This window comes from Lathamus discolor, chromosome 3 (genome assembly GCF_037157495.1).
Source record: "Lathamus discolor isolate bLatDis1 chromosome 3, bLatDis1.hap1, whole genome shotgun sequence".
NCBI classification, from domain to species: domain Eukaryota; kingdom Metazoa; phylum Chordata; class Aves; order Psittaciformes; family Psittacidae; genus Lathamus; species Lathamus discolor.
In genome coordinates, this window is record NC_088886.1 from 147,609,907 (window position 1) to 147,635,490 (window position 25,584).

Here is a 25,584-nt window from a genome sequence, read left to right on the forward strand (position 1 = left end):
CAGTGAGGGAATGCATTTGGTATTGACTTACTGAAGAGACAGATTATGCTGCTGAGCTATACCCTTCAGCATCTCTGCCTATAAATTCTTGTGTCCTCTTGTATCAGGAGCTCCAAGAAGATGGCTGCCATCATGATCTTCTCTTGGATGGTAATGATAAGCCTTCAAATTCAGGTGGATGCAGGTAAAGAGTTTCACTTCTGATCGCCTTCATGGCTATATTTTACATCAAGCTAATACTGAGATTTAATGGTAAAAGAGGATTTAGCAGCACAGCTTAGCTCTTTCAAAAACCACGAGCTAAGCAAATCAATCATTATAGCCATTAATTCAAAATCTTTTCTTGAAACTGCTTAATGCATTTAAATTATTGTTCTCACCATTTTTTTGTGAAGCACCTGGTAAAGGGAATTCAAATCAATGTAGCGTAAAGCCAACGATCTCATATTCTGATACTTTATGTTGGCACAATGAATGTAAAGACTAATCTCTAGTGACATGAAATGCATGTCTATGTTGAAGTGTGAAGTGCTCTTTGAACCATGTGTTTTGTATTTAATTATGTTGTTAGGGCTAACACATTGGTGTTTGACAAGAGTGCCTTAGATTAAACAAAGTATGGCACATATCCCTGTTCCCTTTTATTATTGTAATTATTAGAATGTAATAGGAATTACTGTAATTTTATATTATTCTATTTTCCCATAGTCTAATTCCTGGGCAGGGAATGGATAAAGATTAAAAGTATTTGCCGTTGCTGCTGTCTTGCCGTCCATTCCTATTTCAGATGTAAAGTTCTGAAATGAACTTCACTTGGAATAATGAACCAAATCAAATGACTAAAAGAAATAACTGTTCAGGGCTTTTTCCAGGCTCAGGTTTTTGATGGTCTTGTTATTTACGCCCCCCATAACATCTCAGGTGCAATTAGTGATATTGAAAACTATGGTGGAATGTTAATATTGAGCTGGAAAATACTGTTTAATCCTTTCATTTCCATCTAATTAATCTGGATTTAAAGCCTTGGATGCATGAGGAGCAGTGTGGTGGGATGTGTCAGAAAGTGGTCAGAAAACTGCCTTTTCCAAAGGACAGTCCCCCATGGACTGTACCATACTCCCATACTCCTCCTATGGAGTTGTACCATAGAATCCTGGAATGGTTTGTGTTGGAAGGGACCTTAGAGCTCATCCAGTTCCAACCCCTGCCATGGGCAGGGACCCCTTCCACTGGAGCAGCTTGCTCCGAGCCCCTGTGTCCAACCTGGCCTTGAGCACTGCCAGGGATGGGGCAGCCACAGCTTCTCTGGGCACCCTGTGCCAGCGCCTCAGCACCCTCATAGGGGAGAGCTTCTGCCTAATGTCTGATCTGAATCTCCCCTCTTAACAGTGCATGCTCCCTGCCAAAGGACACCTACATCCTTCTGAAATACTGTGCTCAATATCCTGCTTCAACAAGGACATGGGATTGTCTGAATATAGCTGAGGTGGAATGAGACAATTCTTTAAAACCCTTTGCAATAATCCTGTGATGACATTTGGAGAGTTATCAGCCTTGGTACAGAAGGCTAATGGTGGCCCACACACGGTCCTTCTGCCAGGGTTTGAATAACCCCACAAAGCCTTATCTCAGAAAACCTTGTATCTTGAAAGCTGGGATAAAGTGTGTGGGTACCTGTGGGACATGCAAGATGCCAAGGTGGTGTGCAGGCAGCTTGGCTGTGGCTCACCTCTTAGTGTGATGGGCTATTTCCCTTCCTACTCGCACTGGTACATGATGACGGAGGTGGATTGTGAAGGCTCTGAAGACTTTTTGTGGCAGTGCCCTTTCAGGGAAGCCTACTCTGACTGTTATCATGGCGCAGTCATGCCATGAGCTTCTGTCATATGCTCAGGTGGGTTTATGCTTTTTGATGGCTGAAGAAAACCCATCTGGAGTTCATGTGAGGCTGAGCAAAGTCTGGCCAGATCTTACTCCATGCTCTGCAGGGTGACAGTGGGTCATGGGTCCATGTCCCTACACAGGGACATGTGTTTTAGACAGAGCACCATGCCTGTGCTTGCAGACTGTGCTTGGGAGATCTGGGATTCAGGTAACAGCTCACACTTGGAGCAGGATGCGAGGGGTGGGGTGGTTTTGAGCCAGGCCACTCTCCCCACCGGTCCCTCTGTAGCTCTCCATGAGCAAATAGCATGTGCTATAGCAGGGTCTGTCGTGATAGGATAAGGGGTGATGGATTTAAACTAAAAGAGGGAGATTCAGGCTGGATGTGAGGAAAAACTTCTTGCAATGAGAGCACCAAAACACTGGCACAGATTGCCCTGAGAGGTGGTGGATGCTCCATCCTCGGAGACATCCAAGGCCAGGCTGGATGTGGTTCTGGGCAACCTGACCTAGTTGAAGATGTCCCTGCTCTTTGAAAGGGTTGGACGGGATGAGCTTTGGAGGTCCCTTCCAACCCAAACTGTTGCATGATTCTATGTGCTCTGAGGGGGCCCAAGTGCCTCACACCCTCTGGTTTTCTCCTTCCAGACTCAGGACTAACAGTGTCTCCAACAACAGGTAATCAGAGATTTCTGTCTACACACATCTTCTCCTTTGGGTACTCTGCCTCTGGGTTGCTCTGTCTCTGTCACAGCACAAGACGCAAATGTGGGCTGCACTTGCAGACCTTGGGTAAAGTCCATGATGCTCAAGGAGACATGAGATCACTTTGTTGTTTCTGAATGGCACTGGGGCAGGGGGTTACTGTATGCTGTCCGTGGAGTTTGCCTGTGTGGTGGTTTGTATCCCAGTGCCTTATGACCATCAGCTGCTGCACGGGTTAGACTTTCTGTTTAGATTGTTGCTCTTCTCTGCTAGCCTTGTCATTCTTTTCAGCCTCATCTTTTCAATAGACTTAACTTTCTGCTCAACCTGCAATTCTCTGTGCTGGTAACAAGCTGTTCTTGCTGGAGCTTGGGCATGGGAGTCTCTGTCGTTGTGTTTCGGGGTTGTCTTCCTTTTCTTTGAATGGGATTTCATGGTGAGTATTTATTTTCCTCTAGCACCAACAGCTACAGTGAGCCCGACAACAATGACCATAAGTTGTAAGTTGAATTTCCCCCCCTTTACATGCTATGTTTAATGCAGGCATGAAACGCGACTTTCTAACTTTGCCACCCTCCTGTTTTCTGGGATGTCCTTAGTAGGATCCTGTTGAGATCTATCTGCATGTGAACTGTGGGGCTTGGGTTTCATTGTCCTGGGGTTCCCTTTGGAGAGGGGTGATTCCCAGCAGGATGTTCTTTTGGGGCAGAATGCTGCTCACTTCCCTGCTGATGTCCCCCTGCAGCACTGGGTAACTCCAGCTTGACTCCCCATGTGCTGTGGACCACATTTATATCCGGAGGGTTTAAGGGGGTCTGGTTATCTCCTGCCGCAGGTGTCCCATTGGTTGGCCAGGCCCAACTGATAGGGGTTACTGACCATGATGGGTCCGTGAGGGATGCTGGAGAGGGACTCTTCGTCAGGGACTGTAGTGACAGGACAAGGGGTAACGGGTTCAAACTGAAACAGGGGAAGTTTAGATTGGATCTAAGGAGGAAATTCTTTCCTGTTAGGGTGGTGAGGCACTGGAATGGGTTGCCCAGGGAAGTTGTGAGTGCTCCATCCCTGGCAGTGTTCAAGGCCAGGTTGGATGAAGCCTTGTGTGGGATGGTTTAGTTTGGGGTGTCCCTGCTCATGGCAGGGGGTTGGAACTGGATGATCTTGAGGTCCTTTCCAACCCTAACTATTCTATGATTCTATGATGAGTACAAGCTGTGCTCTGGGCTGGGGGGACACAGGGATGAAGCTTTGGGGTGCAGCTGGGAGATACGGTCTCTTTGCAAAGGGCCATGTCCTTCTCTGATGGCTTCTGGAGATGGGATTTCAAGACCTCTCTGCCCATCCCGGGCTCTGCTCCTTTCCACAGGGCCCGGCTCCTGCGGTGGCTTCCTTCAGGATTTGTCTGGCTCAATCCAGAGCCCAAACTACCCCGACTCCTACCCCGACAGCGCCCACTGAGTGTGGCACATACAGCTGTGGGAGCTGGATCACAGAGTCCAGCTCTACTTTTGGGATGTTGAGTGAGTCCTGTGGGATGCTCGGTGTGGGCTCAGGGGTGGCTCCACCCCCGTCGTAGTTGCTTGGTTGCATCTGTCCAAGGACCAGGTTGGGAATGGGGCTGGGCTGCTTTAGCACAGCCTATGGTGCAGGCAGACCCTCCTCTCCCTCCGCAGGCTGGAAGGCAGCAGCTGCCAGTACGATGCCATTGAGGTGTATGATGGTGGGTCTCCTGAGGACCCCCTCCTCGGGATGGTTTGCAGGAACAGCCATCAAATCTTCACGTCATCCGGGCATCAGATGACCATCCTGTTCCACAGTGACAACAGCAGAACCCAGAGAGGTTTCCAAGCCTACTACTACTCATTTCCCACCTCCAGCAGCACCACAGGTAAGACCAGAGCTGTCCTTTACCCTTTGCCAGGGAAGAAGCACAAAGTCTTCCTTGAGGGTTTTTCTGATGGCTCTTGACACCTATGGGCATCCAGACTCTCTTAGCCCCACTGACAGGCGTTCTGGCTCAGAGGAATCTACTTGGACAGGACTGACACCAGACTGCTGCCAGAGTGCTGTTCCTTTGCTTGATGGGCAGGGACGGGGCCTTCTGCACCTCCAACAGTGCTAATACTGAATCATCATTGATTTTTCTGGCTTTCTCTGGTCCAGAGAAGGACACCGGAGCTGGTGCAGGGCCTGGAGCACAAGTGTGATGGGGAATGGCTGAGGGACCTGGGGGTTCAGTCTGGAGAAGAGAAGGCTCAGGGGGGACCTGATGGCTCCCTACAAGTGCCTGACAGGAGGATGGAGCCAGGAGGGGCTGGGCTCTGCTCCCAAGGAACAAGGGATGGGACAAGAGGAAATGGCCTCAAGCTGCACCAGGGCAGGTTGAGATGGAGCTGAGGAACAATTCCTTCCCAAAGGGTGCTCAGGCATTGGAACAGGCTGCCCAGGGCAGGGCTGCAGTCACCGGCCCTGCAAGTGTTCACACACCATGGAGACGAGGCCTCAGTGCCATGGGTCAGTGGTGGCCTTGGCAGTGCTGGGGAACGGTTGGACTGGATGATCTTGATGGTCTTCTCCAACCTGGTTGACTTTATGATTCCATGATTTCCTGCAGGCAGAGGAGTTGGTTGTTTGGGGCACACTCATTGCTGCAGCGGCCAATGTTCCTGCTCATGGCTATTACCTTTTTTCCCAAAATAAAGAGGGCTGACACTATCACACTCAGTGCAGCGAACTCCTTTTGGCAGCTGAGGAGCTGTTGAGGAGTGTGCTGCTGCAGTGCCAGTAGCTCCAGCTCAACTGCTGCTGTGTCACTGAGCTCGGGCAGGGCTGGAGTGCTGGAGAGAGTCTGGTTATCTCCTGCCCCTCCTCAGGGTCATAGAATCACGGCTGAGGTTGGTCTTCCTCTGTCCCACCAGGTTATGGTGCTGACTGTGGGTCTTGGGTTTATGTATCCCAGGGTTAACTTTGGGGAGGCCTCACTCTTCGCCTTAGGTAAAATGCTGCTCACTCACTTGCTACTTTCTTCCTGCAGTGCCAAGTACCTCCAGCTCAACTCTTCCCATGTTATCAACTACAGGTAGGTCTGGATGGGCTGAGTCGTCTGGTTATCTCTTGCTCTGGCTCAGTCACGGAATCACAGGATGGCTGAGGTTGGAAGGTACTTCTGGGAGTCAGCTGGATCAGTCACCTTCCTTAAGCCAGGTCACCTAGATCTGGCTGCCCAGGACCATATCTAGATGGCTTTTGTCTGTCTCCAAGGATAGAGAATCCACCAACTTTGTGGGCAACCTGTCACCATCACAGCAAAACAGCGTTTGCTGATCTTCAGGGAGAATATATGTGGAGCATCTGAGATGGGGTCCCCAGATGGGAAGACTTGTATTTGTTTGGGAACCGTGTCCATGTGCAGACAGAGGTTTTGGCTGTAGTCAATGAAAGCAATATCACTATTCATAATTTGAGGGCATATTCCTCTTCATTTAATACCCGAAGTATAATGCCTGAAGTGATCCCAAAATAGCAGTGCAGGTGATTTCACACTCAGTGTAGTCATTTCTTTGCAGTCAAGCAGTAATTTCACAAGTGCTTAGGAAGCATCGGTTTTGACCACTTCATAAATATCGTTATTCCGCTGATTCCTATTTCAGCTGTTTGTTCGAGCACACCGTTTGAGCATAGTGCGTATTTTGAAAGGTTAATTCTTCACATAGTAAATGTTAGATCAGAGAGGGAAGGAGTATTTCATGTCTGCCAGATGCTGAAAAGAAAACCGGAAAATCTCTTAGACCTCAGTAGGTCTTTTGTTCATTCCTTAGGTTAAAAGAAGTAAATGTGTATTATTTCTAATTTGGGATATAAGTCAAAAGATGATTCACACATTTCTCTCTTCTTGGAGAAGTTTGAGCTTGTACTGAAAAGTATCCTTAAAATCCATTACTTGGTTTTATTTCTAAACGTTCTTAGATCTTAATTCCCCTGTGATTTGATTAGGCTGCAACCTATCGATAGATAAATTTCATGCAATTTTCTGTCTGTGACATGATGCCTTCATGTTTGTGAACTGGATATTTGTCAGTATTCCTGTTAGCAAACAAAATAATTTGATCTTTTTTGCCCTGCCCTTTGCACATTAGCAATTGTCATAGAGGTGAACCAGGCTCAGCTGTGACTTTGTAAAGGAATAGCTGACCTCTAGAGGTGCAGCCTCCATACTTGTGCAGTTCCCTGACAACTACTCATATTCTGCTAGTGGAGACACTGAAGATCAGCATTATAAAAGCTATTCAATGTGTTTATGTCTCCTGATCTGCATTCAGATGATATATAAACCTCATACAAAGACCACCGAGCCGGTAGAAGTCACTGCCGCTAAATTTTAGACTTACAGATTCTACAGAGACACATTCCAAAAGCAACCTTAAATAAAGTACACATCTATTTTTCTTCTGATTTTTTTTTCTCTGCAGAATATAATTCCTGTGGTGGCCTGCTTCACTCTCCATCTGGTACATTACAGAGTCCATTTTACCCCAGAAATTATCCCAACAACGCCAACTGTGTTTGGGTAATAGAAGCAAAGAACAATTTCCGTGTCACACTCTCATTTAGAGATGTTCAGTAAGTAAAAATGTGTTATTTGGGAAGATGAATGTATGGGATTGACACCTTGGATTTACTAAGCGCATACTTGCTTGATTTAAAGGGTTTTTTTCAAAGCTTTTAATACATCTGAGATGAAAAAATGTATTCCTTTTTGTTTATTTGATCAACAGTGTGGCTGGCATCTAATGAGACAGAAACTGAGGGCTGTAACTTCTGTTGCAAAGATCTGATAGTCATAGTAGATAGTAAAATGTACTCTTTTGCTACGAACTCTTAATTTGAGTTAAAAAGATTTAAAAAATATGTAATAATGAAAAAGAATTATATAACTAAATGCCCACATTTCCTCCTCAGGATGGAAGGGGGCAGATGCCTGTCTGACTACGTGGAAGTCTACGATGGGCCACTCCATACTTCTCCTCTCCTTGGGAAATTTTGTTCCGGGGTCTTCCTCGAACCTCCTGACTGTCCGATTTCACAGTAACTCTCGGTACACATACAGAGGGTTTCAGGCTGACTATTATTCCACTCCAGCAGATCAGAGCACTAGTAAGTTCATGTTTAAAGCAGAAACCTACTTCTTAACTCTTTGCTAATTCACCGAGTGTTAACCTTGTTGTACGACTTCAATAAATCATCCATTTTGTATTACTTTAAACTAGAACTGGAACATTTCATAGAGATGCAAATGTATGATTTGGATTCTGAACTCCTTCTGCAATATCAGCTGCTTCTGCAAAAGATATTGTCTATTTAACCTTTTTTTTTTTTGGTCTCTTCAATGAGCTTGTAGCATATTTTCCTTGATCTCTCCTAGCACTGCTGTGTTTGCCAGACTACATGCGTGTAGCTGTGAGCAGATACTACCTTCAGTCACACGGCTACTCCGCTTGGAATCTCACCTTGAAGGACCCCTACTGCAAACCCAACATCACATCAAACTCTGTTATATTCGAGATACCATACGCTCGCTGCGGCACAGTGAGAGAGGTGAGGCTTTAAACATTCCAACAAAGTGTGCAAATATGATGCGTGTAAAAATTCAGACCAGAGAATACGCTCTGAAAACTGGCACAAATTGAAAGCTATGCTGGGCTCTGTGGGGACTGGAAGTGTCCTGGTGATTATGGGTTGCCTCTCCTGAGGGATAAGGTTTATTATATGCCTGTTGCTGCTGCCAGAGCATTCGCTTATAGCCTGTTACTGATCTCCTAAGGAATAAAGTGTGGAAGGAAGCAAACACTTTGTATTTTCAAGGTCCCAGGCTGTGTGTGCTGGTTAAAAAGGTCTCGAAGTTTTTACTAAATATGGTGTTTTAAACCAGATTTCATCTTAAATACTGTGCTGGACTTGAACCTTCAGGCATTTAATGTTCAAAGCATTGTGCAGGTTGTATTTAATTCAGTTATGTCTACCTCCGATGTGAGTAGTTTTCTAGGCCCGCATTGTAGCACTGAATATTAAAGGTAGATAAGTGATTCTTATCTTGAGAACAGAAATTATGAGTTTCAGACTTCTCCACAGCAGACTTTCTGGGAAATAATGCATTTACTGTGCACATTTCTGTAAAGATACAGCAAAGTTCAGAATTAATAATAGGAAACCTGATGATATGAATTAATTTTGCATTTTTTCTTTTATGCCAAACAGGGAAACGACGATACAATAACCTATTCCAACGTTATTAGAGGATCCTCTTCTGGTGCTGTAATCACGAGGAATAAAGATCTTCATCTGCACGTCAACTGCAAAATGCTCCAGAACACATGGGCCCGAACGATGTATGTTGTGGAGGACAACTTTGAAGTCAATGAAACTCAGTACGGCAGATATGATGTAAACCTTACGTTCTATCATTCTGCATCCTTCTCACGGCCAGTGAATGACTTCCCATACTATGTTAACCTGGATCAGAATTTGTTCCTTGAAGCTTACCTGCACAGCTCTGATCCAAACCTGGTGTTGTTTGTGGACACCTGTGTGGCATCTCCCACTCCCCACAATTTTACAACAGTGACCCATGATATAATCAGGAACGGGTAAGCTTTTACATATTACAATTGCAGATAAAACTGCCTTTGAATCCCTGTATCTCCTTTTTTTTTTTTTTAATGGAATAGTGTGGATACAGCATACATAAATGTCATTATTGCCATTAATGTTTCTAACTAATTCATGAACATGGACATTTGGGAAAGGGGATAGATTGACCCAAACTATAACACACACTCTCCAGTTCAGAATGACAAACAGGCTAAATGGCTATGGCAGTTCACTGTGGATTGTTATTATTGAAGAGGTAGTGGTGACATACCTTAGGTAAGGGTGATCTACCTTCAGCAAATCATGCAAACCCTAGGTATCTAGACACATGACAGGCTGAGGGGAGGTAACATGGCTCGATGTTGCCAAAGAAGGGTATCTTGCTTTTCACAATTGCAGGTTTCTGGACCATTTTCCTCAATTTTAACATCCCTTTGCGTGTTATATGTTATATTGCATATAAATGTCTGATTTCAGTGTATATTAATGACAGTTTTCTTGTTTCTTTTTAGGTGTGCTCGAGATTCTACTTATGCTACATATTATTCACCCTACAGATACATGGTCCGGTTTAAATTCAATGCCTTCCAGTTTGTTCGTCACAATCCACTGGTTTACCTGCAGTGTGAACTAGTGGTGTGCAGGGCCTATGACTATTCCTCCAGATGCTACCAAGGCTGTGTTACTAGGTCTAAGAGAGAGGCAAGCTCTGGCCAAGAGAGTGTGACTGTAGTTGCTGGCCCAGTACAGCTGAAGGAAGTTGGTGCTGAGGGTAGGAATGAACGTGATGTTAAATAAAACTGTTTCCTTTGACAGATAGCATCTTTAAATGCCAATCTAATCCTGAAAGAAACTATGCTGCTGGATCAGCAGCAGCTCTAAAATGTGCTTACTGACTCATGCCTGCTAAACCCACTTCGCATCAGTTGTCTACATTTCCGTATAACAAAACTGCTACTTCAGCAGCTCTCCAGGGATTCTGATAAAACAGGGCACAGGCAGCTCTGTGGCACAAACCTGCCTCCAAACCGCCTGTGATTTGTCCCTGCTGTGTCTGAAAAGCCAGTCTGAAAGCTTCCCTGACAGATGTCTTTCCTGTTAGGGTGGTGAGACACTGGAATGGGTTGCCCAGGGAGGTTGTGAGTGCTCCATCCCTGGCGGTGTTCAAGGCCAGGTTGGATGAAGCCTTGGGTGGGATGGTTTAGTGTGAGGTGTCCCTGCCCGTGGCAGGGGGGTTGGAACTGGATGATCTTGAGGTCTTTTCCAACCCTGACTATTCTATGATTCTATGATTCTCTAAGCTCTTTGTGGTTTGTTTTCTTACCAGTGAAACTGAAATGTTAAAGTTGTGGTTTAAACCATATAACCAAGCTCTAACAATATAAACCTGGACCTGGATGTGTCAGTGCAAGAAATTAGTTCACCTTTCAATCTGATCTAGAATTCCCTTTTTTTTTCCTCCTTTTTTGTAATGTTTTGGAGATAACAAGATCAGGGATCAAGTGTAACAAGGTCCTCTCACTTTTCCCAGAGCTTGGCTTTTTGTCATCCAGGAGAATATGAATTCAGCTCCTGCTCCAACTGATGTGTCTCATGCACCATTTATTACTGCTCTCAGGCAGCTGCTGTTTTCACTCTTGTTGTGTTTCTGCTGAAACATAAAGTGAAGACACTAATTCCACGCCAGATCACGTAAGTCTTCAAAATTCCTAAAGCTGATCACATTGGTTGAGTAATTTAATGGATGAATTTCCTTGCATTGACTATTCAAGATTAAAATGCAAGCATGAAAGGCTTTTGGTTGTAATGGGTTACCTCATGAAAAGAGGTGAGCTCGACATAACAGCTAAGCTCTGCAGGAAACCAGAAGACCAGCAGATGTTTGCAGCCCAATAACAACCTTCAAATTAGTTGCCACCTGCAATATTGAGGCTCTCAAATCTTAATGCAGTACCTGTATCATAGAATCATAGAATAGGCAGGGTTGGAAAGGACCTCAAGATCATCCAGCTCCAACCCCCCTGCCATAGGCAGGGACACCTCACACTAAACAATCCCACCCAAAGCTTCGTCCAACCTGGCCTTGAACACCGCCAGGGATGGAGCATTTGCAGCTTCCTTGGGCAACCCATTCCAGTGCCTCACCACCCTAACAGGAAAGAACTTCCTCCTTATAGCCAATCTAAGCTTCCCCTGTTTAAGTTTTAACCCGTTACCCCTTGTCCTGTCACTACAGTCCCTGATGAAGAGTCCCTCCCCAGCATCCCTATAGGCCCCCTTCAGATACTGGAAGGCTGCTCTGAGGTCCCCACACAGCCTTCTCTTCTCCAGGCTGAACAGCCCCAACTTCCTCAGCCTGTCTTCATACGGGAGGTGCTCCAGTCCCCTGATCATCCTCGTGGCCTCCTCTGGACTTGTTCCAGCAGTTCCATGTCTTTTTTATGTTGAGGATACCAGAACTGCGCACAATGCTCCAGGTGAGGTCTCACAAGAGCAGAGAAGAGGGGCAGGATCACCTCCTTCAACCTGCTGGTCACGCTCCTTTTGATGGAGCCCAGGATACAGGAATCATCAGCTTCCTCCTCTCAAGATGGATGTCTTGAATTTGCTGGTGGAAAATACAGCCCTGGTTGTGTGGAACCCAGATGGCCAGGTCTTGCTCTGCACCAAACATGAGTTTGTTTTCTACTTTTTCAGATCCATATTAAAAACGAGGGTCCTTCCTTTCCATAGGACAGTTGTGAGTACATCACAAAATGCATGATAGCCAGTAATGGAGCCCACCTTTTTTTTTTCTTTGGTAAATCTCAGTGTGCTGTATTTATCCTTCAGGCAAGGCTAGCACTTTTGAAACTGCCCTGTAATGTTTTCTGTTCCTACTGCAGTCAGTGCTAGCAGGCAAAATATTTGAAGGCAAGTGCTCCTGTTGTACTATACTAAACCTTCTTTTAAGCCCTGTTTTCTACCACTTCCTATTTTCAGATATAGAGATGAATTTTTTGCATAAAAATTGCATGGAATAATGAAATGTTTCAGTGGAGAATGCTTTATATAGCTAAAAATATCTATACGATCCAACACAGCTGAAAGAGAAAGATTACTCTTCTGATTTCATATGGATCCTCATACATAATGTCTGAAGATTTTGTGACTAGTTCTTCAGGGAGGTTCTTCTTGCTATGAGCTATTTGAGCTATTTTCAATTATAGCTGATTTCCAATCTAAATGGTGTAATTATGAAATCAGGACGATGAAGTTCCTAGTATGATGTATCTGTCGATTCCTCAAAGTGGATTTGAACTCAAAATTTTGCTTTCTTGAAGAGTATCATCTGTAATAAAGAATTTTTCCAAGCAATATGTCATCCATATATGTGGGTCTTCTGCCAGAATATAGGAATACCACATGCCTTGGTTCTGGGAAAACCCAGGAAGGTCTTATTTCTGGTCCAGATCAGACATCAGCCCCGTGTAGCAGCTTCTGCCTATTACTTATTGCCTAAGCCAAGAATGTCTCTAAAATTCATCTGAATCCTTATTATACAATCACTGTGATGGTCTAAGTATTGTTATAGCCTAGCCTAGCACTTCCCTGTCAGTCAAAAGCAATTCTGGAAAATGACTTTGAAGTCCCATGTTTAGTTTTTGTGTTTTGGTCATAGTGGGTTTTGGTTTTTTGCCTTTTTTCTTTGCCAATAGATACAGTCAAATGAAGCCAGTACAACTCTTTTTAGGCAACACCATAGCTCTGCTTTATATCAGGGGAAGGTGCCAATTTATCTGCTTGCATTTCTGCAGGAAAAGAAGAGAACTAGCAGCACTGACAAGTGAATATCATCAGGGGTGGTAGTGCCCTCCTGAGCGTGCAAACATCTTGGCAGTTGCAGGATGGCAAAAGGGCTATTGCTCCAGGAATGTCTGGCTGGGCATTTCATCCTTAGTACTGGATTCTGTGTGACCAAGGCTGGCCCTGGACTGTGGCCAAGGCACGTGGAAATGGACTTCAATGGCTGCTCTCAGCTCAGCTCCACCTGAGTCAACAGATCTTTGGTACCTTTATTGCAACATTTATGGCTGTCAGAAGAAGGGGCAGGCAACTCAGGAGGGCTACAAGGAAGTGGTGAGGTTGTACAGGGAGGAAATTAGGAGGCCAAAAGCCCAACTTAATCTGGCTACTGCCATAAAAGACAATGAAAAATGTTTCCATACAAATATTAACTGCAAAAGGAGGGCTAAGAAGAATCTCCATTCCTTATTGTGTGTGGGGGGGGAAACAATGATAAGGATGAGGAAAAGGCTGATGTACTCTAATGCCTTCTTTGCCTCAGTCTTTAATAGTAAGATCAATTGTTTTCAGGGTACACAGCATCTTGTGCTGGAAGAGACGACTGAGGAGCAGGATGAAGCCCCATAATCTAAGGGAAAATGGTCAGCAACCAGCTACACCATTAAGATACACAGCAGTCTATGGGGAGGATGGAATCCATGCAAAGGTTCCTCAAAAGGAGCTGGCTGAAGTGCTCACCAAGCCATTTTCCACCATTTATCAGCAGTCCTGGCTCACTGGGGAGGTCTCAGTTCGACTGGACACCCATCTACAAGAAGGGCTGGAAGGAGGATCCAGAGAACTACAGGTCTGTCAGCCTGACCTTGGTGGCAAGGAAGGTGATGGAGTAGATCATCTTGAGTGCCATCATGTGGCATGTACAGGACAACCAGGTGATCAGGCCCAGTCAGCATGGGCTTATGAAAGGCAGGTCCTACTTGACTAACCTGGTCTCCTTCTATGACAAGATGACCCACTTAGTGGATGAGGGAAAGGCTGTGGATGTTGTCTACCTGGACTTTACTAAAGCCTTTGACACCTGGAGAAGATGACTGCTTCAAAAAGAGTACGAGTGTACTCTTTGCTGGGTAAAAGAAACAGCTGGATGGTCGAGCCGAAAAGTGGTGATGAATGGAGATAAATCCAGGTAGAGAAAGCAAGACTAACCTTCCTGTGTATAATTGGAGCTGTGAATGTTGTAAACTGAGCTCCTGTTGCAATCTCTTCCTTTGAACATGTTCAAAACATCCCAAGGGGAAAAAACCTAGATCAGACTTCAATGCCTTTTGTCTTCTTACATTACCACTGTGATAATTGTGTATAGCCACAGGAAATCTTTCCATAGAATATTTCTGAAAAAGAAGAAGCTTAAAGCATAACATAGATTGAGGACTGAGCTGTATGAAAGTTTAATGATTCGTAAGTACTTCATGGTTAAGATCAAAGCATGCGGAGTACTTAAAGAGCTATAATAAATTTGTTATCATGAAACGGCAACCTACATAATTGCAGGAAAACCCTAAATGTCTCCATAATTTCCCCTTCTATTAAATACTGTGAGTGAATATAAAAGATATGAACATACAGTGAGTTTTTTTTACGTTGTCATATTTGCACTAAGCTTTGAAGTTTCTCCCACCCTTCCTTGATTATGTATGGTGAGTCTCCTCCATCTCTTATCAAATATCAGATTGTAGGTCAAATCATGTAATCATTGAAGTGCTCTTAGTAAATACATCTACTCTCATGAGGTTTTTCCAATCATTCTTCAAGTGCTTGGCTGATTCTCATTTGGAAAGGCTTGTGTTTATTTCTCTTTCAAGTTTTCTTGCCAGATCAGTAAAAGTTTATATTATTACTATTCTTAGCCTAGGTTCTTAGTTCAAAACTATACCAATCTACACCGTAGGGTGGCAGCTACAAAGGGGACAGTGGAATAAATCAATGGCTATTGTCTTTTTTAAGGGATGACTCATGCATCCTTATGACAAGAGAAGATTCATTGTGTTATTGTATTCACGTGAATCAGGAAACGCAAACGCCAAAGGCAGTTGCAGCACAGAGAAATCCTCAACAAGAAGATATAAGTTGTAGAGGAGATGAGACATATCAGATTCTTATAACTTGCAAACACAATGTGGAATCTTTTTAGAGCATTTTAAGCATCTTTATAGATCCTCTCTGTTGCTGGACCATAGCTGTTGAGCTTATAATGAGTTGACTAAAACTGAATGTCAATGAAAGCCAGAAGAGAATATTTTATATCACCTTACTTCAAGGCACCTCCACCACTTTTCACCCTTTTCTTTCTATTATTTTTTTAGCCAAATAAACCAAACCAAAATTCCTCTCATCTAACAAAGAATTGTTTGCAAGGTCTGAAGTGACTGGGTTAGGCAGCTAAGACTTGCCTAGCCTTTTCAACAGACTGTGGTCACTTGGGTAGTCAGTGTAGCCAGTGCCTGTCCATGCATTGTGCTACAGCCAACTTCTAGACTCTCTTCTCTATACTAATTCTCAGTGATTTATGTAATGGCAAATATAGCCTGGAGTCTATTGGGAAGATCTTACCACTTTCTCAGACTTACTCAGAGAGTACTGTTGTGCTTTCACACTAAAGAACAAAACCTACTCCTTGACATCGGTATGGTCAAACCCTTGCGCCCGGCTCTGTAGAAAGGCATAGCACAGCCTGGTTTGGCCTTTGGGAGTTTTCCAATGTGGAGGTTCAGGTGTGTTGCACTCAAATGCACCTTTGTTGGGAAATTTATGAACTAAGTACATCAGTTGAGCGGTAAGTACTTCAGCAAATATCTTCTGAATGGAGCTCGGGAAGTGTATTGGAGGCCTGATCTTGCAGAGGTTAAGGCAAACATTTAAGTGCCTCACTAATTTCTAAATCTTTTGGGAGATTATTCATAGCAGAAAAGTTATGCACAAAGCTTATTTAAACATTTGCAAAGTTTTGTTTCTAATTCAAATATTTAATTTTAACAACCTATCTTGGCTCCTTGTTAAATGTCAATACATAGTGCAATATCTAATATAGCGATATAGCTGTGAAACTGACATAATCTAGTGTGGCAAAATTCACTAACTCCTTTTCCCTGTCTACAAATTGTTTGATAATGCCTAGTTGGAGGAGGAATAGGTGAGGTGCATTCATATTTGTCATTGCCCATCATCCATTTAATAAACACCATGCTCCTCTTGCCTCAGATTATCACACCTAGGGCACCCTTCATAGTGCAAAGAGCATATTGACAGAAATCATCTGCCCAGTTAGGTGGGAAAAATAAAGTAAAAAGAAATGGCACACACACTGCAGTTTGCATTCTATCTTGCTATATTTGTGATTCAGACAAAATGGAACATACAGCTCAGAAAATTAGGTCGTGTTGCACTGCGTATCAGACTTGGGATATGAAGAATTGTTTTTTAATGGATCATTTTATCTTTGGTGCAGATTTTAATGATTAAAACTATGCATTCCTAACTTAAATTGTTTGATCCTTTCAGATCTCTGCAAGGAGGAAATGCAGTGAGAAATATTAAGAAATATGATAGATACAAACAACAATCTAGTTCTACTTCAAACAACAAATCAAGGCCCACGACCTTTGTCCTAAAGTTAAAGATGACTGGGGCCTTGAGCAGAGAAAAGGTAAAAGCAGTAATCCTGACTTTTCCATTATAACCCTGTGATTCTTCTGGGATTTAAGCTCTGAAAAAAGATAAAATTCCTGAAAAAGACACATTGCTGAGCAGCACAATGTAGACATCTGCTGTCCAGGCTACCAGTTCAGGAGTCTTTGGGAAGACCTTGCATGATATCAGTAGGGAAATCATGAAAACCAGCATTGGCTAGCACTGTAGACATACGTTTGTTTAGGAATCAAGGCCTTTAGTTCGATTGGCTTCTTTAGGATTAAAAGCATTAAATAATTTAAGTGTGTTTAAGTTGCATCTCAAAAAGGAATTCTTAAACTGTTAGCTTTGGAATTTCCTTGAACACCATGCATATAAAAACTTCTTTTTGAGTCAATAACATTCCAAGTAAATAAAATGTACTGTAGCTTAAGTCAGCTTTTTCTTTATATTTCTCTGTTTAATCAGAATTAAAACAGCTTTAAGGTAATTTTTTGAATTATTACAAATTCTGGCAGGTATATAGGATGAACAGAAGCTGCTCTCATGACACCTCACTTGGAGCATTGTGTGCAATTCTGGTGTCCTCAACATCAAAAGGATATGGAACTGTTGGAACAAGTCCAGAGGAGGCCACGAGGATGATCAGGGGACTGGAGCACCTCCCGTATGAAGACAGGCTGAGGAAGTTGGGGCTGTTCAGCCTGGAGATGAGAAGGCTGCGTGGAGACCTCAGAGCGGCCTTCCAGTGTCTGAAGGGGGCCTACAGGGATGCCGGGGAGGGACTCTTCATCGGGGACTGTAGTGACAGGACAAGGGGTAACAGGTTAAAATCTAAACAGGGGAAGTTTAGATTAGATCTAAGGAGGAAATTCTTTCCTGTTAGGGCGGTGAGGCACTGGAATGGGTTGCCCAGGGAGGTTGTGAGTGCTCCATCCCTGGCAGGGTTCAAGGGCAGGTTGGACAGAGCCTTGGGTGAGATGGTTTAGTGTGAGGTGTCCCTGGCCATGGCAGGGGGGTTGGAACTGGATGATCTTCAGGTCCTTTCCATCCCTGACTATTCTGTGATTCTATGAAGTTCCTTTACAAAGGTATCATATTGTGGCCATAGAATTACTTTTATATGCTTCTGGAAGTTCACAAGGTCATTGAAAGTTTTCAGAAATAAGCTATTGTCAAGTTGTGAGAACAAAAGTGGAAAATATGGAGGCGTAGCTTAAACCAGACATGGAAACACATTCTTGAAAGGAACTGGAACAGTTAAAAGTATTTAGACAAAGTCGTGCGTGCAGGTCACTTTTAGCTTTCTGTAGAAGGTCTTTGATATTTATCAGTTTGTATCAGCTATAAAGTAGCATAAAAGTTGAGCAACACTTTATAAGTGGCTGGTGCTGAGAAGGAAACACGTGAAACTGCTAAATGACTGACTTACGTGCCTTATATTGAAATAATCTTTCACATGGAAAGAAACGTGTATTACTTCCCTACGTTTCTTCCTTTGGGTTTCTGTGTAAAACACATAGCACACCCCTGCAGTACAACCCTCTGATGGACTCTCTCTGTTTTGAGCGCATGTGGCTTTTCATTTATCTAGGTATTTCTGCAAGTGAAGTGGTGACTTATGCAATTCAATCCCTTTGGCAACTAGCAGCACCGTTTCCTTCTGCTGGTCCTTCTCAGTTAAAGGCAAGGTCAGGGCATGAAGGTGAACAGATCGTAACGCTGAGAAGAGTTGGAAATCTTGGTACAAGTTGTCATCTTGGTTGACACCTTCTCTATCAATAGCTAGCTGCCTTAGGCTCCCCCACATAGAATCACAGAATGGTTTGGGTTGGAAGGGACTGTAAAGATCGTCCAGTTCTAACCCCACATCTGATACATATCTGATATCTCAGTAAAGTTTAGAAAGGAAACTGGTATTACTTGAAGGCTAAAAATCACTAAACTAGAAATGCTTTAAAGACTTAATGATGGTTAAAATTAAGGAGTATAAAAACAGGCTGGAAGGTAAAAGCAGGGCTTGAGAATCAGATATAAATCAGTAGGAAAAGATGCAGCTGCCACATAGTGGAAGACAGGAGCAGTGCCCAGAAAATAGAGAGGAGCAGATCAGAGATCTACAGATTTTAAATCAAATAGGGGAACGGGCAATGAGAAAGCAAATACAGTAAAGTTGTATAAGATGTGAAAATAGCATAAGATGGGTCACTATTCAAATAAGGAGGTAATTGCTAGGGACAGTAAAAGAAGCAATATTGAACTGCTGGTTTAGGCATGATCAAATCAAATGGCGTGGTCTGCCACTGGAGTTGGTAGTGCATCACTTGAACATGTATTCAGATAAATTTGTAAGTATCTGTTTATAAAGATTGCATCTTTTGATATATATGCTCTCGGATAAGAAGTGTAAACAGCTCTACGAAAGGATTAAGGACATACTCAACTCCACATACCAGATAGGGACAGTCAGCCATGTGGCTGACCACCAGCTGCTATATAGGCATATGCAGAATAATATAGATTCCTGAATCATAGAATCATAGAATCATAGAATAGTTAGGGTTGGAAAGGACCTCAAGATCATCCAGTTCCAGCCCCCCTGCCATGGGCAGGGACACCTCACACTAAACCATCCCACACAAGACTTCATCCAACCTTGCCTTGAACACCTGAAATCCCCAGCCTCAAGGAAACCATCAAACAGCTGTGTACAGTCTCTATATTTCTGCCTGATTAAGTCTGAAAAAGGGAAGAAAACTCACTCTATGCTACCCAATGTGGCTGTACCCAGATTTCAGATACAAATGTGCTTACAACCAGAGGTGAGGGATGTTGCAGCAATTCAAAACTTCTTTAGTTTTTCCAGATTGCTTTGTGGATAAGAGACCCCACTCAACCAGGACACTATGCAAATGTTAGACTTAGGCACAGATATATTTCACCTGTTGTCATGGTTTAAACAAAAATCAGTAATAAATCACGCAGTCGCGCTCTCTCACTCCCCCCCCCCCTTCTTGCCCTCCCCCTGCTCCTGGAGGGACGGAGAGGAGAATTGAAAAGAATGCAACTCCCACGGGCTGAGATAAGAACAGTTTAGTAACTAAGGTATAACACAAATCACTGCTGCTACCACCAGTAATAATAATGATAAAGGAAATAACAAGAGGAAAGAATACAACACCTCAACACCAGCCAACCAATAACTCAATAACTCGCCCCACTCCCCCCAGCCGAGCACTGACTGATACCTCTTCTGGGTAACTCCCAGTTACATCCTGGGCTTGACGTGCTGTGGTATGGAATACCTCTTTGGCTAGATTGGGTCAGGTGTCCTGTCTCTGCTTCCTCCCAGCCTCCCCTCCTCCCTGGCAGAGCATGAGGCTCAGAAAGTCCTTGGCCAGACCAAACATTTGAGCAGCAACTGAAAACATCGGCGTTATCAGCGCTGTTCCCAGGCCAAAAAATGAAAACATAGCACTGCACTAGCTACTAAGAAGGAGAAAAATGACTGCTACTGCTGAACCCAGGACACCTGTATACAAACCTTCATGAGATTTCTGATACTTGTTTTTGCCATTTTTTTAGACTTATAATTGAATTTTCTCCTGTTGTAGGGTCAAAGCAAAGCAGAGTAAAAGCCTGAGAAATACTGATGGGGTATTACCCATCCGTGTACAGCATGAAATGAATGGGAACACGTCTAAGAACTGAAGGCCTGCAGAGCATTCATGGCAGATAAAAAGGATCAATGTCAAGAACTGATGTGTTCAAGCTCCCTCTTGTAAGAAGCACATGGCAGAAAATCAGTCCGTGGATCTAGAGCATAGAATATTATAGTAAGTAAAAATCTTTTCATTTTTTCTTTCTTAAACTGAAAGAAAATGATTGATGAAGGAAGATGGCAGAGCTTTCTGTATTCTTCAACAGTTTGAAGTGCCACTAAGAATGACAACTGTGTTTGGAAAACTCCATCTTTGGTAGTTTAGACCTGATAGAAGTTATCATGAGTTAACTAAGGCTGATTTTCTTAGAGAAACTTCTTTAGGTTTCATGTGCCTGACATCGAATCATGGAATCATAGAATAGTTAGGGTTGGAAAGGACCTTAAGATCATCAAGTTGCAACCCCCGTGCCATGGGCAGGGACACCTCACACTAAACCATGGCACCCAAGGCTCTGTCCAACCCGTCCTTGAACACTGCCAGGGATGGAGCACTCACAACCTCCCTGGGCAACCCATTTCAGAGCCTCACCACCCTCACAGTAAAGAATTTCTTCCTTAGATCCAATCTAAACTTCCCCTGTTTCAGTTTTAACCCGTTACCCGTACCTGTTACACACCAGAACTTACGTATTATGGTAAGTCAAAACCAATCCCATGTATCCTGTCTATCTCAGTGATATGTGGTCAAGAACTGAGGCTTTAGTTTCCATTTATTACTGAAATGAGAACAGTGATGGGATGTTAATACGTTATCAGAAGCAGAGCCTCATACATCTGGTTATTTGCAGGGTTTTATGGCACTGTAGCAAACTTCCTGCTGCTCTGATGTCAGTATGTGTAATAGAAAGTAGAGTATTTTGTACAGAGGACACTGGCATTTTAGCAGCTGCAAATGAAAGGCGCCTGTTATCAAACCTGAAGACATGTGTTTTTGTATAAGTTAAAGAATATTTACTGTAAGTGTCAGATATGCGTGTTTGATACATCCCTCAGTTAAGGGGGATGACCAGAACTGGTTAAGCCAAGTTTCCAAGAATTGAAAGCCAAGTTTGTGTTGAAGATCCACACTAGGAGATTTAATTGCTGTAGATAAATTTAACTACAGTGCATTTAGTCCTCCTCTGTTCTTGAATCTCTTTGACATCATCCATAGATTTTCTATTCACGGTGTCATAGACCAACTAAGGCTGGATGACCAATTTCCTTGCTCAAAGCAGGGTCAGAGAAAACAGGTTGCTCAGGAATGTGTGCAGCTGGGTTTGAATATCTTGAAGAATGGAGGAATCTATAATCCTGCTGGGAGCCAATTCACTGCATGACCACCCTCATAGTGACATTCTCTTTTGTTATGTTTAAATGGAATTTACTGTATTTCATTTCATGCTTATTGCTTCTTATCCTGCCATGAGGCACCACTGAGAGGAGTCTGGCCCTGTCTTTACTCCAACCGATCAGGTTTTTGTATGCATTGATGAGATGTCCCTGAACCATCTCTTCTGTGGGCCTCTACTCTTATGAGAGATGCTCCAGTTCCCTAATCATCTTAATGGCTAGGCTTGCTTCAGTATGTCCATGTCTCTCTTGTACTGGGGAGCCAGAACTGGAACCTGCAGCCCAAGTGTGTCTCACCAGTGCTGAGTACAGGGGGAGGGTCACCTCCCTAGACCTGCTGGCACCGCTTCTCTGAATGCAACACCAGGATGCCACTGGATCATGGTCAGTTTGTTCACCAGGAGCCCCAGTCCTTTTTCTCCAAAACTGCTTTCCAACTGCTTACACTTGGTCTGCACATTGGTCTTATTTTTCAAGAATTTAGAGGCAGGATTATGACCCAGTAGCCCCTTTCCAATAACCATGTGTCGTGGTTTAAACCGATCCACACCGCTCGTCCACTCACCCCCCCGCCCCCGACCCTCCCCACTCCCAGAGGGATGGGGAGGAGAATCAGGAGAATGTAACTCCCACAGGTTGAGATAAGCACAGCCCAGTAACTAAGGTATAACACAAACCACTGCTGCTACCACCGATGATAATAATGATAAGAGAAAATAACAAGAGAATACGATACCACCGCCGAACGAGTTCGACCCCCCCGAAGAGAGAGTGTGTCCTTCCGGGTAACTGCCCGTTACCTCCCTGGGCATGACGTGCTGTGGTATGGAATACCTCTTTGGCTAGTTCGGGTCAGGTGTCCTGTCTCTGCTTCCTCCCGGCCTCCCCTCGTCCCCAGCAGAGCATGAGACTCACAGAGTCCTTGGCCAGAATAAACGTTACTTAACAACAATTAAAACCAATCGGTGTTATCAGCTCTCTGCCCAGGCTGGAAGTCAAAACACAGAGCTTGCACCAGTTACTAAGAAGGAGCAAAACGGCTCCTGGTAAACCCAGGACACCATGTGTGGTTGCTCCACAGAGCACATGGTATTGTTTTTGCTTTTGTTGGGAACAGTCAAGCTGTGAATAGCAATGTTCAGGCTTGCTTACATTTCTTTATTAACACATGAATACAATCAGTTGTATTTACCATTGTCCTCCAGTTTGTTTGCTCTTCTCAACAGCTGTTTTGAAAGCTTCTGATTCTGGACTCTGGTCTTTTGTCTTTCCTTCCTCTATTCTAGCTCTGTGAACTTTTGCAGAAACAGGACTCTTTATTCCCATTGTCTCTAGACCCAAGCTATGCTTTTCTATAAGAGGAAGATTGAAATATATGAGCAGAAATCATGAGTTATGTCAACTATTGCGATTTGGTTGCCATCTGTATCATAGCCAAAATTAAAACATAGGTACAGCCTGGAAGAAGTGTAATGAGTAGAATATTAGACCAACAATTGGCCTGTTTGTAGCTGGCCTATATTTCTCCTCGACAGATGAGGAGAAACAGTAGATGTGCAATATAGTGACTCCAGCAAACAGATTAGAAGGACAGGACTATGGGCTTTTGTACCCTAAGTGGTCTATATCTCCATTAAGACTTCTCATAGGCCAAACAAGGAAATCAGTTCAACAGGAATTTTGATTTTACTTCAACCCATACTCCTTTCCCTTTTTATAAACTTTGTGATTCAAAGGATTGAAAGAAGCCTTTTTGGCAAATTCAGCTAAGGAACATAGAAGAAGATTAAGGGAAGACATTGGTAAGGCAGAGCATGATGAGGTCCACTTAGGGTAGGTTACAAATAGCTGGTTTTAATTTACTTCTGATACCTGACATAGTCCCACTTACGACATGCAGTTTGTGTACAAGCAGCAAGGAAACCAGTCTGTAATTTCAAGTGGAAACTATAAGAAATATAAACACTTATGAGACTAGAGCTCTCTGCTGAGGGATGTACCCAATGCCTGCTATGGATTTGCTCTCTCACCTTACAATACGTTACAATCTGCTTAAGTAAGTCATTAAGTAGAAGCAGTAAATGAATAAAATTGGGATGGTGGGGGCAAAGAAACGTATTGATTCACTAGTCTGGTTCCAAAGGTAACACTGGGCCTGCACATACCATTAAGATAATTTATAATATGGGCAGTAGGACAAATTTTCCAGGAAATCAAAACTTTGGCTTTCCTATATAATCATTCTGTAAATCAGTCATAAAAATATTGCATAAGAAAACAGACATACCTGAACCAGACTGACCTTGGAACCCTCACCTTTTCACAGATGCAGAGTATAAATTCTGATGCTCTGCTCTATGGGCATCTCTTGACAAGATGGACATCACCAAGAACTTGCTTTGGTTATTCCTCTTTAATTCAGCACTCCTGGATGCCATCTCAGGTAAACCACTTATGATCTTTAAAGAACATTCTTCTGAAACAGGTAGTTGAAAAAGGGATATCTTATGCCTCTACACTGGTTCCATACATGCAATTCATGTGCTAGTATAATGAACTTTGTGCAAAGATTAGAAGCAAACCAGACTGAAATTAGGTAGCATCATGTTGTCTTATTGAAGATACGACCCAATTGATACTGTGATTAACTATTTTCCATGTTGAAGTAAATTTAGTATGATGAAATTAATATTGTTCTGGTTTGCAGTAGTGTCTTGTAGCACTAGTATAAAGCAAATTAAAAAAAAATACTACCATGAAAATGCTACTGAAATACTTTGTTCCTATACATGTGTGGCTTTCGGTATGGAATTAAGAGGGAATATAATTTCTTTGGCTGCGATGCGTATTTGCTTTGAAAGACTTCAAATTTAGCCTTGCTGATGCACATGGAACCACCCAATACTTATTTAGCTTTACACAATTTAAGGGAAGCATAATACTAAGACACATATTGCTATTCTATATGGTATGAATGAAGAAGTTTTTAAAATTGATTACTAATATGTCCTAGAGGAAAGGATGCCTCTATATCATCAGAGGATGCATGTCAGTGGGCAAAATATGCAGCAGATCTTTTTCCTGAAACTCGTATTCCAATAAATCTTCACCACACCTCTATTGTCTGTCTGATCCAAAGCCATTGAGTCTCAATCTGCTGTTGTACTAATCACCACGTGGAACAAGTGAATCTCCTTAGAAACAAGTTCCTCAGCACTGTTCTTATTTTAATTTGTAAAACAGTTAAGTGAAATTCATAGATCTGAGAGAGGTAGTCTTCACAACGTTATTAAGATTAAAAGTTCCTCACTTGCTTCTTTCCCTTCTTCACAATTATAAGTATCATGGCCATGGCCACCATGCCAATGTCTTCATGTGCATCTGCATTTTTCACATTTTCTGTCTATGCATTATTTTTGGGCAGTACTGTCAGTATTCCAGCTCAGGGACCTCAAAATGCCCAGTGGCAGGAGGGACATATAGGAGCATGGTGCTGTGAAACATTCGAACCAAGGCAGGGCATCAGTCTTCCAGTCCTTGGGGCTACCAAGCATGCGGCATGAAAACATGGAGAGCAAAGCTCTGAGTTGGAATGCAACACAAAACAAAAGATGCATCTCTCTATAGAAAACATAACTTATCTGAATTTATCACTTCCATTGTCAAATTTAGACACTCACTAAAACCAGACATTTGCACCAAGAACAATAATTTCATAGAATCAAAGAATAAAAGACTGTATAATAGTTTGAATCCAAAGGTGACTTCAGCTAGGAGATAGATCAGAGCACTGTCTAAAGTAACCTAAAATGCTTCCA

The 25,584-nt window shown here is 43.1% G+C and overlaps 1 protein-coding gene and 1 long non-coding RNA gene across 2 annotated transcripts in view; both read left to right on the plus strand.

The window, feature by feature from the left end:
- Positions 1 to 25,584, plus strand: part of DMBT1 (deleted in malignant brain tumors 1) — a 62,623-nt gene that overhangs the window by 7,576 nt on the left and 29,463 nt on the right. Inside the window, 7 exon segments of the mRNA XM_065670715.1 lie at positions 1,653 to 1,769; positions 4,263 to 4,477; positions 7,549 to 7,743; positions 8,012 to 8,184; positions 8,845 to 9,233; positions 9,750 to 10,009; positions 23,503 to 23,599. Of these exon segments, the coding sequence (XP_065526787.1) occupies positions 1,653 to 1,769; positions 4,263 to 4,477; positions 7,549 to 7,743; positions 8,012 to 8,184; positions 8,845 to 9,233; positions 9,750 to 10,009; positions 23,503 to 23,599 (1,446 nt within the window).
- Positions 2,472 to 4,082, plus strand: LOC136010754 (uncharacterized). Its single transcript, XR_010610988.1, has 3 exons — positions 2,472 to 2,562; positions 3,048 to 3,089; positions 3,956 to 4,082. It is a non-coding gene; the product is annotated as an uncharacterized LOC136010754 (long non-coding RNA).